At 44.9% G+C, this 13,218-nt stretch overlaps 1 protein-coding gene across 4 annotated transcripts in view; it reads left to right on the forward strand.

Moving 5' to 3' along the window:
• The first annotated feature begins 3,320 nt into the window (after positions 1–3,320).
• The window catches only part of USP30 (ubiquitin specific peptidase 30), a 33,800-nt gene continuing 23,902 nt past the window's right edge, over positions 3,321–13,218 (forward strand). For 3 of the 4 annotated variants that reach the window (XM_010598912.3, XM_023559424.2, XM_010598913.3), the window contains exons 1-3: positions 3,321–3,443; positions 10,011–10,120; positions 11,466–11,648. In XM_010598912.3, the coding sequence (XP_010597214.2) occupies positions 3,361–3,443; positions 10,011–10,120; positions 11,466–11,648 (376 nt within the window). In that variant the 5' untranslated portion in view covers positions 3,321–3,360. Of the gene's footprint in view, positions 3,444–3,511; positions 6,618–10,010; positions 10,121–11,465; positions 11,649–13,218 lie in introns of those variants that run through there. The other variant, XM_064272327.1, reaches the window with a different exon arrangement.

Here is a 13,218-nt window from a genome sequence, read left to right on the forward strand (position 1 = left end):
CGGTAAAGGTAATTTCGTGAATTGTGCATGTAAAAATGGCAAATGTTACATACTCTACCACAATAAAATACAATAATCAGACAGTAATTTAAATACCAAAATGAGATAGCTCTCTAAAAGTAGTTGCAAAGGAGGAGTTCCAGCTGAATCCAGATAGGGGCAGCTGAAGAATGCTACTTCAGGTTTTTATCCCAAGGACTTGAGCCTCTGGATAAACCCTTTGCCGGCAGGATAATCACAACAGCCAAGAGATTTCGGTTGTTGTTGTTAGGTTCCAATTCATAGTGACCCTATGTACAACAGAAGGAGACAGTGCCCGGTCCTGCACAATCGTTGTTATGCTTGAGCCCACTGCCGTAGCCACTGTGTCAGTACATCTCGTTGGGTGTCTTCCTCTTTTTCGCTGACGCTTTTCTTTACCACGCATGATGTCCCTCTCCAGGGACTGATCCCTAGTGACCCTGTTATCTCCCAAGATGCCACAGATCCTGGATCTGCCTGATGGATGTCAGAGTGGGCCCTGCTGGTTACTTGCTGTGGCATTATTGTCATAAATTAGTAATACGCCCCCTATTTATAAGAACATCTATTAGTCAACGACAGCAGCACCTCCCTTGTTAGAAGAGGAGTAAGAGCCAGGCGGCAGGGGCATTGTTAGCTTTGTGAGATGTGGAGTGCTGTTACTACTCACACGGTCATTGCAAGAATAAACGAGATACAGCATGTAAAGTGCTCAAAAACATCTGTGAATTGATTGACTATGGATACTCTACAAATGCCAATTATTTAAAAGAGCCTGGAACTTAGAGGTCTGAGCAGATTTGCTGATGGGTGGCAGGTTATTCCCAGGTCAGGCTAAAGCAGTGGTTCTCAAAGTGGGGTTTGCAGCCACACCTAAGACTTTTTCAGGGGGCCTTTGAGGTTAAAACTGTTTTCATAATAATACTGAGACATTATTTTGCCTTTCCCACTCTCATTCTCTTGTGAGCATACACCGGAGTTTTCCAGAAGCTATGCAATGTGTGACAACATCGTTGCTCTGATAACTAATGGAATGTATGTTTAGGTATTCTTGGGTTTTAAATATTTTAGTTTTGATCAGTGGTTGCCAGAGACTGGGACTGGGTGGAAAGGTTAACTACAAAGGGACAGGAAGTCATTTTTGTGGGTTGATGATTCTATCTTGATTGTGGTGGTGGTTTCATGACTGTGTACGTTTGTCAAAACTCATAGAACTCTAAAGTAAAAATGAGTGTATTTTACTGTGTAAATTGTACCTCAATTAAAAAGCCAAAAATTAGTTCTCAATTTTAATTTCTAGTAGAATAAATATAAATATAACCCAATAAACAAAAGCTCTCAATAATTTTTAAGCATACAAAAATTATTTCTCAATTTTAATTTCTAGTGGAATATAATCTAATAAGTAAAGCTCTCAATAATTTTTAAGCATACATAGTAGTCCTGAGACCAAAAATTTTGAACTGAAGGATTCTTTTTTCACTAAAGCAGTTAAAATTACTGATTCTGGAATTGGGAAACTGATCTAAAAGGAGGGTAAATTCTCTCTGGCCCTAATGCTTCAAAAGTATGGTGTCCACTGGCTACTAGTATTTATTGAGCATATAAAAAGTAACTAATCCAAATTGAGATGTACTTAATATGAAAGATTGTCATTATTAACAGTTTTTATAGAGAAATGATAATATTTTTTATACATTGGGTTAAGTAAAATATATTATAAAAATCAAGTTCACCAAATACCTAATGGCATTTGGATCCTAGGTTTGGAGGTTTAGGGTCATGGTTTCATGGGGCACCCTAGTTAATTGGCCTAATAATGTGTTTAGTGCTTCTGTTCTACCTCCTAGTTTCTTGTGTCGTACCTGGGGTCTTAAAAGCTTGCAAGCAACCATCCAAGGCATAACAATTGGTCTCTATCTGCCTCCATCAACAGACGATGAATAAGAGTTGAGAATAGGAGGAAGATATGGAATGTGTGGCAAACTGCCTCCATGAACAACTGCCTCCTTTGCCATGAGACCAGGAGAACTGGATGGTTGCCCGGCTACCATTACTGAGCATTTTGATCAAATATTCTATAGGAGAACCCTGATTGAAAGGGGGGACAGGCAGAACACAATTTCAAATTCTCGTCCACTCTAGACTTTCTGGAGCCACGGAGGCTGCATGAACCCCTGAAAATATTGCAGAGACAATCTTTAAAAACCTTAAACCAAAAATATCTCCTTAAGTCTTCTTAAAACCAAACAATACTTTAGCTTAACTTGTAAAAAATGTCTGCCTTGAGCATTGTGCTCTTTTAACTATCTAAATGGGATCAAATTGAAAACAGCAACTCCAAAGATTAGATAGGAACCATAGTCAGAGTTTATGCTAATGGGGGACGAACAACTCAGATAAGGAGGGTGAGAATGGTTGCATAATTCAGAATATAATCAATGTCACTGAATTGGACATGTAGCAACAGCTGAACTGGTCCGTTTTGCTGTGTATAGTCTCAACAATACAAATAAATTAAAAAAAAAATCAAGTTCACCTGCTTTTTCCTTTTTTTTTAAACATGGCTACCAGAAAATTTTAAATTACATATGTGGCTCCTGTTATGTTTCTATCGGACGGAACTATCCTGGAGACACAGATCGGTCCATCTGAATTGCACACCTTACAAGCTGTGTCAAAAGTTATACTTCTTGGGTTTTTTCGGATGTAAAATACGGGTAATGTTTAGGATAGCGTTAAGATTAAATGTGAATAATACGTGCGATGCACTTTGCAATGCACCAGGCACCTAAGCAAACAGTAAGTTAGGTGGCTGTTATGACTAAAAGCCTCGGTTTCCGTACTGGTGCCGTCAAAGTTGGACCACATTTTATCAAAGGTCCTTCCTTGGAGACCTATTTCCTCTCTGACGACAGTAACAACTAATGGTAGCCTGGGCCTGACCCCCACTTTCGGGCGGGGGCCGCCCTCTCCACACTGGCAAATTCCAATCAGGACCCACAGTCCCGCCCGGGAGCGGGGCATCTGTACGGATGGACGGAGCCCAGGGCAAAATCTGGAAAATCAACAACCCGGAAGCGCCCCCCACAGTAAAAAAAAAAAACAGCGGTAGCCCTTCGCTAACACAGAAGGAAGGACGTGGTCCGCCGGTTATTGCTCTCCGGCGGAGGCTACTTCCGGCCCCATCCGGGCGCCTGTCCCCTCGGCCTACCCTCCCCCCAAGGAGCTGGGCGTGTTTGGTCGCGGGTTCCGCCGCCTTTGAGCGTTCAGAGCCCTGGGTCCGGCCGCGGCGGCGGGGGCGGTGGCGGCGGCGGCGGAGTCTCCGGCGCAGCGGCTATGCTGAGCCCCCGGGCCGAGGCGGCGATGACGGCGGCCGACAGGGCTCTCCAGCGCTTCCTGCGGGCCGGGGCGGCGCTCAGGTGAGCTGTGGGGGCGGGGCGGCTGCGGAGACCCGGCCGGAGGCGGCCTTTTCACGCTTTGGTCGGGGCTCCCGGGGCCCGAGGGGTCACTCTGGAAGCTTCTACGGCCGGGAGGGGCGACGGGCCTCTCAGGGATTCCAGTGTTTTCGGCAACACCGTTTCTGTCTGCACTCTCCAATTCTGCCAGCGCCCCCCAGTTTTGTTAGTGCGTTCCCCCACCTGCTAGTGCCCCCCAGCCCTGTGGGGGTGCCCAGGATTGCGGAATCTCCCCCATCTTGTCAAGGCACCGAATTCTGTCAATGTTCATTGTTCTCTCAGTGCCTCCCAGGCCTGCCAGGGCCCCCCGAATTTTCTAGGAATACCTCGATCCTTCTGGGCCCCCCAATCATGCCAGTATGTGGACCCGCCAGGGTCCCCTTATCTCTGTGGGCTCTCCAATCTTTCCAGAAGTCCCACAGTCTTGTTTGTGCCCCTCGGTCAGCTAAGGCTCCCCAGTCTTGGCAGGATCCCTTATTCTTGCCAGGGCCCCAAAATCTTTCCAGGATTTCCCCAATCCTTCCACCTTGCCAGGGCCTCCCGATATTATCATACTTTCTCATCCTTCCAGGGTTTCCTCAGTCCTTACGGCTGTCCCCTCCCGCATCAAAACCTCATTTATCAGAACCTCATTCTGCCAGAGAACCCCAATTTTGTCTGGGCTCACAATCTTATCAGTGACTCCCTTTACTTGCAAGGATTTCTTAACCAACCTGGCCTCCTTAAACTGTTAAAAGGCTGCCCCAGTCCTGTTGAGATTCCCCCATTCCTGCCAGGCCTGCCAGTCTGGGTCCCCAGTTCCATCAGGATCACAACCCTGCCCGAGCTCCCATCTCCTTTTCTTATCCACTCTTCCACGTGCTCCAGGCTTCGGAGCTAAGCACTGCAGCCCCAGTACTGACCCTAATTGACTGAAACCTGTTCCTCAGATCAGCTTCTGTCCTCTCAAACTGGAGCACATCTAAAGAGCCATTATCCCAGGGCTGGAAGCAAGCCCTCAATGGCTATTCTGTTCAGTGTCCCCATTCCATAGATGGAATTTGGGCCTTGAGACGGCCTTGCCTGTGGTCTCACTGCTGAACTGATAGCAGAGCCGGGAGGAGAAGCCAGATCTCACACCCAGGCCCCACTACCCTTCTTGACTTGCCATTTTGCAGAGGAATGAAGTTTCCAAAGTCTGTCATTTGCCCTGATTTTTTGTGCATGCCCTGCTAAACCAAACCAAAAAAACCAAACCCAGTGCCGTCGAGTCACTTCCAACTCATAGCGACCCTATAGAACAAAGTAGAACTGTCCCATAGAGTTTCCATGGAGCGCCTGGTGGATTTGAACTGCCAAACCTTTGGTTAGCAGCCATAGCACTTAACCACTACGCCACCAGGCATGCCCTGCTAACCACCTGTTACCATTTGGTGTTAAGTCAGTTCTGACTTACGGTGACCGCATGTGTGTCAGAGTAGAACTGTGCTCCATAGGATTTTCAGTGGCTGATTTTTCAGAAATAGATTGCCAGGCCTTTCTCCTGAGGCACCTCCTGGTGGACTCGAACTCCAGCCTTTCAGTTAGCAGCCAAGCACATTAACCATTTGTACCACCCAGAGATTTAGGGCAGATCCTCTGTCCCGTCCCTTTGTTACTCTGTCCTTCAGTTGCCGTCATGAGCATTGTGGTTTTAAGCACAGCCTGGGGAGCCCATCTGGGATGGGTTCACATCCTGGCTGCCTGACTCACTGACCAGGTGGCCACATCCCTTTGTGTCCTCATCTATAAAAATGGGGATGAAAATAAAATCTGCCTCTGGGGTTGCTTTGAGAATGAGACGAGATTATCACAGTGCCTCAAAACCTGTTGCTGTTGAGCCGATTCTGACTCACGGTGACCCTGTCTGTGTCCGAGTAGAACTGGACCCCGTGTGATTTTCAATGGCTGTTATCTTACAAAGTAGATCGTCAGGCCTTTCTTCGGCAGCACCATTGGTTAGATTGAACCGCTAACCTTTTCAGTTAGTAGCTGAGCACAAACTGTTCGTGCCATCCAGGGACCTTATGCACTGAAATATTAGTGTTTGATTCAGGGACATGAAGAACACTTGTAAAGAGCTTTAGCATTTCTGATAGTCTTTTTTAACCTTCCCAGGCACTCTTGTGAATGTAAGTCAGCACAGTGATGCATTAAGAAACTTCTGAGGTTATACACCCACTCCTCACTTTTCGACATGGGTAGGTTCCAAAGACCAGGTTGTCATGTGAAAATCAGCATTGTGCAAAAATGGAGAATGACTACATCAGATCACAAAACGGAGGATGACTACGTCATTACATAGCTGTCAGTTCCCCCAGTCTGGGTCCCCAGTTTTATCAGGATCTCCCAGTCCTGCCAGACCTCCCATCTCCTTTTCTTATCTACCCTCCACATAACAGTCAAACCGCTGAGAATCATGGCCCAGCCAAGTTGACACATAACCTTCACCATCACAGCTAGCGTTACTCTCTCCTTGCACTTGGCGTTCGTTAGCGCCAGACCTACGTCATTAATGTGCAAAATAATTGGATAGTAGATTTTTTTACTATTATAAGTGCGAAATGTCAGATAAGGAGATAGGTGATAAGTGAGGAGTAGGTGTAATACTTAATAGTAGTGGCTACATTTAGTAAGCTTTTACTATATGACCTATACGTCGTTGTTGTTCGTTGCCATTGAGTTGATTCTCACTCAGAGTGACCCCATGTGTGCCGAGTAGAACAGTGTTCCATAGGGTTTTTAAGGCTGTGACCTTTTGGAAGCAGATTGCCAGGCTGTCTTCTGAGGCACCTCTGGGTGGGTTTGAATCACCTGCCTTTGGGCTACTAGTCGAGCGCTTGACTGTTTGCACCACCCAGGGGCTTCTGCCCTATGCATTTGTTGTTGTTGTTGTTAGGTGCCGTCGAGTCGGATCCGACTCATAGCAGCCCTACGCACAACAGAACGAAACACTGCCTGGTCCTGAGCCATCCTTACAGCTGTTGTTATGCTTGAGCTCATTGTTGCAGCCACTGTGTCAATCCACCTCGTTGAGGGTCTTCCTTTTTTCCGCTGACCCTGTACTCTGCCAAGCATGATGTGCTTTTCCGGGGACTGATCCCTCCTGACGTGTCCAAGGTATGTAAGACGCAGTCTTGCCATCCTTGCTTTTAAGGAGCATTCTGGTTGTACTTCTTCTAAGACAGATTTGTTTGTTCTTTTGGCAGTCCATGGTATATTCAATATCCTTGGCCAACACCACAATTCAAAGGCGTCAATTCTTCTTCGGTCTTCCTTATTCAGTGTCCAGCTTTCACATGCATGTGATGCGACTGAAAATACCATGGCTTGAGTCAGGCGCACCTTAGTCTTCAAGGTGACATCTTTGCTCTTCAACACTTTAAACAGGTCCTTTGCAGCAGATTTACCCACTGTAATGATTGATTTCTTGACTGTTGTTGATCCAAGTAAAATTAAATCCTTGACAACTTCAATCTTTTCTCCGTTTATCATGATATTGCTCATTGGTCCAGTTGTGAGGATTTTTGTTTTCTTTGTGTTGAAGTGCAATCCATACTGAAGGCTGTGGTCTTTGATCTTCATTAGTAAGTGCTTCAAGTCCTTTTCACTTTCAGCAGGCGAGGTTGTGTCATCTGCATAACGTAGGTTGTTAATGAGTCTTCCTCCAATCCTGATGCCCCGTTCTTCTTCATATAGTCCAGCTTCTCGGATTATTTGCCCAGCATACAGTTTGAATAGGTATGGTGAAAGAATACAACCCTGACGCACACCTTTCCTGACTTTAAACCAATCAGTACCCCCTTGTTCTGTCCGAACAACTGCCTCTTGGTCTATGTAAAGGTTCCTCATGAGCACAATTAAGCGTTCTGGAATTCCCATTCTGTGCAATGTTATCCATAGTTTGTTATGATCCACACAGTCGAATGCCTTTGCGTAGTCAATAAAACACAGATAGAAATCCTTCTGGTATTCTCTGCATTCAGCCAGGATCCATCTGACATCAGCAATGATATCCCTGGCTCCATGCCCTCTTCTGAAACCAGCCTGAATTTCTGGCAGTTCCCTGTCGATATACTGGTGCAGCCATTTTTGAATGATCTTCAGCAAAATTTTGCTTGCATGTGATATTAATGATATCGTTCTATAATTTCCACATTGAGTTGGATTACCTTTCTTGAGCATTAACACTTACTAAATCCTCACAACACCCTATGAGGTGGGTCTCATGGTTATTTCCTTTGTATAGATGAGGAAGCCACGGTTTAGAAAGTGAAATGATGTCCTAGGAAGAAGCAAAGCAAGGATTTGAACCTGATTCATGTGATTCCACTTTCTTAATCAAGCTCTATGTACATTCTGTTGATTCTCTCTTGGAAGAACAAAGGTTTGAAGTTCATTTATGAGCCATGACACTAGGAAAATGCTGGTTGTTGTAAGACCAAGTCACTGTCACCGCCAGTAAGTGTTCACTGAGTTAATGTTTACTGAGCTGAGATCAATACAAGATTGAAATTATCTAAATGTTGGGTAAGACTGTCACACGCATACATACATATGTATCAGACTGGTGTACAGATGTATGTTACACTTAGATACATATATGATTTGCCTTGTTCAGTGACAATAACAACTTTGTATAAAAAGAGTGTTTTAAATTGCTGGTGAAATACCTTAATTTGTAGGAAGAGAATAACTTCAGTGTCCAAATCTAGCCTGAAATTAAGAAATCTTTGATTTTATAAATATTTAGGACATCTTTTATACTATTTTATGGTCCCCTGCCCATTTAAAAGTCTAAAAGAGAAATCCATTTCTCTATCCTTTGGCAAGTGTTCAATCATTCAGTAAATATTGCTTAGAACCTACTATGTGGCAGGTACAATCTAGACACTGGCGATATGTCAGTGAGTAAAACAAAGTTCCCTGCTGTTGGGGACTTTACATTCTAGTTATGGGAGAGAGACAACAAACGCAGTGAGTAAGTGAATTTTATGACAGAAGGTGCTAAGTGCTCTGGTAAAAGTAGACCCAGGTAAAAGGAACCAAGAGTGGAGGTCCAGACAGTATGCTCGGGGTTGTCGTTGTTGTGTGCTGCCCAGCCGGTTCCGACTCATAGCGACCCTGTAGGACAGAGTAGAACTGCCCCATAGAGCTTGCTAGGCTGTAATCTTTATCTGAGCGGATCGCCAGGTCTTCTTCCTGCAGAGTCCCTGGCGGGTTCAAACCACAGAGCTTTCAGTTAGCAGTGCCACGAGGGCTTCTTGTGTTCAACTTAGGCCTCCTTGAGAAGTGAAGGAAGCGAGGGAGTGAGCCAAGCAGAGATCTGGGGAAGAGCACCCCAGGCAGAGGGGTGGCCAGTGTAAAGACCCCAGGGCAAGAGCCTGTTTGTTGTGGCGGCCAGTGGGGTTGCAGCAATGGAGTGAGAAGCTTTTCTCTGGGTGAGATGCGGCTGTTGGAGGGTTGTGCTCCGACTTAGGTTTTAAATTCTACACCGGTGGTGTAGTGATTAAGAGTTTGGCTGCTAACCAAAAGGTCGGCAGTTCGAATCTACCAGGGGGTCCTTGGAAATCCCGTAGGGCAGTTCTACTCTGTCCTGTAGGGTTGCTATGACTCGGAATCAACTTGATGGCAGTGGGCTTGGTTTTTTTTTGGTTTAACCATGCTGGTATTCAAGACATATCTTATTACTTATTATTACTTGACCTTGAAAGTTAGGTATTTGGTGAGTGGTGGGCTATTTTGACTAAATGTTATTTCTGCGTACCTATGTGTGTATATATTATATATATATATGTGTGTGTGTGTGTGTATACCTATGTGTGTATGTATAAAGTGCCTGAGCGGCACAAATGGTTTGCGCTCGACTGCGAATCTAAAGGTTGGTGGTTCAAACCCACCCAGCAGCACCATGAAAGAAAAGGCCTGGTGATCTGCTTCCATGAAGATTGTTGTTGTTGTGTGCTGTCGAGTCGATTATGACTCAGAGTGACCCTATAGGACAGAGTAGAACTGCCCATAGGGTTTCAAAGGCTGTAATCTTTACAGATGGAAACCCTGGTGGTGTAGTGGCTAAGAACTACGGCTGCTAAACGAAAAGGTTGGCAGTTCCAGTCCACCACACGCTCCTTGGAAACCCTATGGGGCAGTTCTACTCTGTCCTCTAGGGTCGCTATGAGTCAAAATCAACTCAATGGCAACAGGCTTGGTTTTTTTTTTGTTTTTTTTTTGGTTAACCTTTATAGAAGCGCACTGCCATGTCTTTCTCCTGTGGAGCTGCTGGTGGGTCTGAACCACTGACGTTTTGGTTAGCAGCTGCGTGCTTAACCACTGCACCACCGGGGCTCCTTCCATAAAGATTACAGCTGAGAAAACCCAATGAAGCAGTTCTACTCTGTAACACATGGGGTCACCAAGAGTCGGAATCAGCTTGACAGCATGCAACAACATGTGTTTATATCTGTGTATTGTATTTGTGATGGGGGAAGACAGTAAATTTATTTTCTTTTTTAGATACAAAGTCATGAAGAACTGGGGAGTTATTGGTGGTATTGCCGCTGCGCTTGCAGCAGGAATATATGTTATTTGGGGGCCCATTACAGAAAGAAAGAAGCGTAGAAAAGGTAAGAATGAGGCCATTACCTCGTCTTCTGTAGCCTGGACTCCAACCCCTATTACCGCCTGATCCAAAAACAATACGAAAAGGGAGCAGTTCATTTATTGTTCTCTTGTATCCTTAAACCGAGGATCTCAGTTTTTGAAACAGTGCTTTCTTTAACCAGAGATTAATTTCAGTGACTCATTATCCTGCACCCCGTAGTAAAAGATTTCTGTGCTACCCCCCCGACACCTGGAGCTTCGAGCGTGCTCTTGAATGAAAAATTTCAAGTGCTTCGTTGTCCTAGTGTTCTCTTTAATATGGCAATTATATTTTTCAGTAGCACAACTTAATAATTATGTGATGTATTTGTGGTTTCACCAACTAGCTGTTTATCGTTATATGCTATCGAGTCGGTTTTTGACTCAGTTCGACCGCAGGTGACAGAGTAGAATTGCCCCGTGGGGTTTTCTAGGCTGTAATCTTTATGGAAGCAGATGGCCAGGTCTTTCTCCCTTGGAGCCGCTGGGTGGGTTCGAACCACCAACCTTTCGGTTAGCAGCTGAGCTCTTAGCCATTGTGCCACACCAGGGCTCTCTGGCTAGCTGCTAGTCACTAGTAAAAGTTTCAAATACTTTTCATTAATCGAAAATTCTGTTTCCCTGTTTTAAAAAATGGTCCCCTTTGAAATAAATGTTGCTGTACTTAGGTTGATTAAAATTCAGCAAAAAAAGAAAAAAAAGGGATCGAGAAGCAAGCGTGGCAAAATGTTGATCATTGTTAAATCTAGGGATGGTTACAGTTGGATTTCTTATGTGATTCTCTGCTTCTGTGCATGTTTTTCATAACTTTCATGATAAAAAGGTGTTTAAAGAAATTTCATCAAAAAGGGAAGCATGTCAGATTTTGCTGAAAGACTGATGAGAACTGTTATCTATAGTGGTGTCTTCCCACCGACTGTAAGATAGAAACAGTCATTGTTCTGGGAGGGCCACAACAGAACAATTGTTTTCTTCTGTTCTGAGAGCCTGTGCTTTCTTATTAGAGAGAGAGCAAGAGAGAATGAAGAGAGAGAAGAGATGGTTACTAAGTGTCTTTGTACATCCAGCATGTACCAGGCTGTGCCAGACACCACCACGGGTTTAAAAAGCGACAATGGGGACCCTTCTGTTGCATACAGTCTCCTCAAGGAGGCAGTACTAGGGCCAGGCCTCAGCAAGGGCAGAGCCCTTGACCCCCAGATCCCTGGATTAAAGGACCCTCCTAGACTGGAAGTCCAAATTCAAGGCCACCTTGCAGAAACTCTGGCTTCTGAAGAGAGTTGGCCCGATAGTGATGTGCTTTTCTTTTCCCCCCTCACTTTTTTTCAGGGCTCGTTCCTGGCCTTCTCAACTTAGGGAACACGTGCTTCATGAACTCCCTGCTGCAAGGCTTGTCTGCTTGCCCCACTTTCATCAAGTGGCTGGAAGAGTTTACAAGCCAGTACACCCGGGATCCGAAGGAGCCGCCGCCACACCAGTACTTATCTTTAACACTGTTGCATCTCCTGAAAGGTATCCAGTTGGGAATTCAAAGGGAATGGTGTGAATTTTCAAAGAAGCCCAAATGGCAGACAAAGGGTTAACTGCCTTAGTGTCAGAAAAGACCATACAGATCTTTATGGACAAAAACAGGAAGAGCCCAGTAGATACAGATAGGCTTTGTTTGTTTTAATCAAAGATGTAACCATGTGTTTTTAAAAGTTACTAGTTTTAGTGACAGCTTTTTAGGGAAGGAAAAAAACCAACTGCCACATGAATAATTTGATTGCAAGAAGAGCTCTTATTTCAAAAACATTAAAGAAAAAAAAAAAGTGAGTCTAGGAAATGAGGTAATTTCACAAAAGAAGCAATACAAATCTCTAACACTCAAATGTTTGACATGATCATCATCAGAGAAATATAAATTAAACAGTGAGGTAGATACCATGGGAACCGTGGTGGCTCAGTGGTTAAGAGTTCAGCTGCTAACCAAAAGGTCGGCAGTATGAATCCACGAGTCGCTCCTTGGAATCCCTGTGGGGCAGTTCTGCCCTGTCCTGTAGGGTGGCTGTGAGTTGGAATCTACTCGACTGCGACAGGTTTGATTTGGTTTTGGAGGTACCATGTTTTACCTGTTAGGCAAGATGAAAAAACAAATCCAGAACCCTGGCTACATAGCAGTAGCTTGCAGAATGCTCAGTACCGTTTTGTAACCGAACTCGGCTTCTTGTCCTGTCGTACTAGCTGATCAAAATAAGACAACCACCACACCACCAGTAGCAAGGGAAACAGAAAGTGGAAATTTACTGTTTGGCAAACAAGGAGCAACGTGGGGCCTAGCAGCTGAAAAAGCATGGGCACCCTGTCCCAAGGGAGCTGGGAACTGTTCTGTCCCCAGGGGGCAGAGGTTGGTGCCCAAAATCCAAAACCTCGATCCCTCCTATGCCCGTATTTGGAGATCCAGGTGCTGAGTCATGTTGCGAAAAGAAGGGCCCTCTTGCCTCACAAATGGCCTTGGGCACCGTGGTTTGCTGGAAAATATTTTCCTCTTTAGAGACGTTCAAGCCCGAGGTTCAGGGCCAAGGCGCCTCAGGTCCTGCACATGCGCCAAGATCCTGGTTTGCGCGTGCTAAATTCAAACCATGGTTAGGGTGCAGTTGGGCCAAACTGAGGTTAGAAACCAGGGCTTGGCCAGCTGTGAGGGGCGTACTGCAGCAGAGCAGGGAAGGCCTTGGCGGCGACTTCAGTTTGACACATTAATTCCATGTCAGTGGAAATAGTTAGAAACGTGGACTATGAAAGCAGCCTGGAAAGTGGAGTTTGAAAAAAAAAAAACGAGTTTGGGAATGGCTGACCACTGTCTCCAGCTTGGAGAGTCACACTGTATATTGGTTTGGTAAGGGTTTTAAAAAGTCGCTTATCTTACTTTTTTATTATGATTTATTTTATTTTTGTTGTTGTTGAGAACACACACAGCAGAACACACACCAAGTCAACCTAACTTTATTTTCACAGTAGAATTAGTCTTTTTGATTTCATAATGACTCTTAACCACCCAAAGACGTTTCACAGAACACAATTTGGGAAATGCTAATGAATGCAC

This window comes from Loxodonta africana, chromosome 19, assembly GCF_030014295.1.
Source record: "Loxodonta africana isolate mLoxAfr1 chromosome 19, mLoxAfr1.hap2, whole genome shotgun sequence".
Classification (NCBI taxonomy): Eukaryota; Metazoa; Chordata; class Mammalia; order Proboscidea; family Elephantidae; genus Loxodonta; species Loxodonta africana.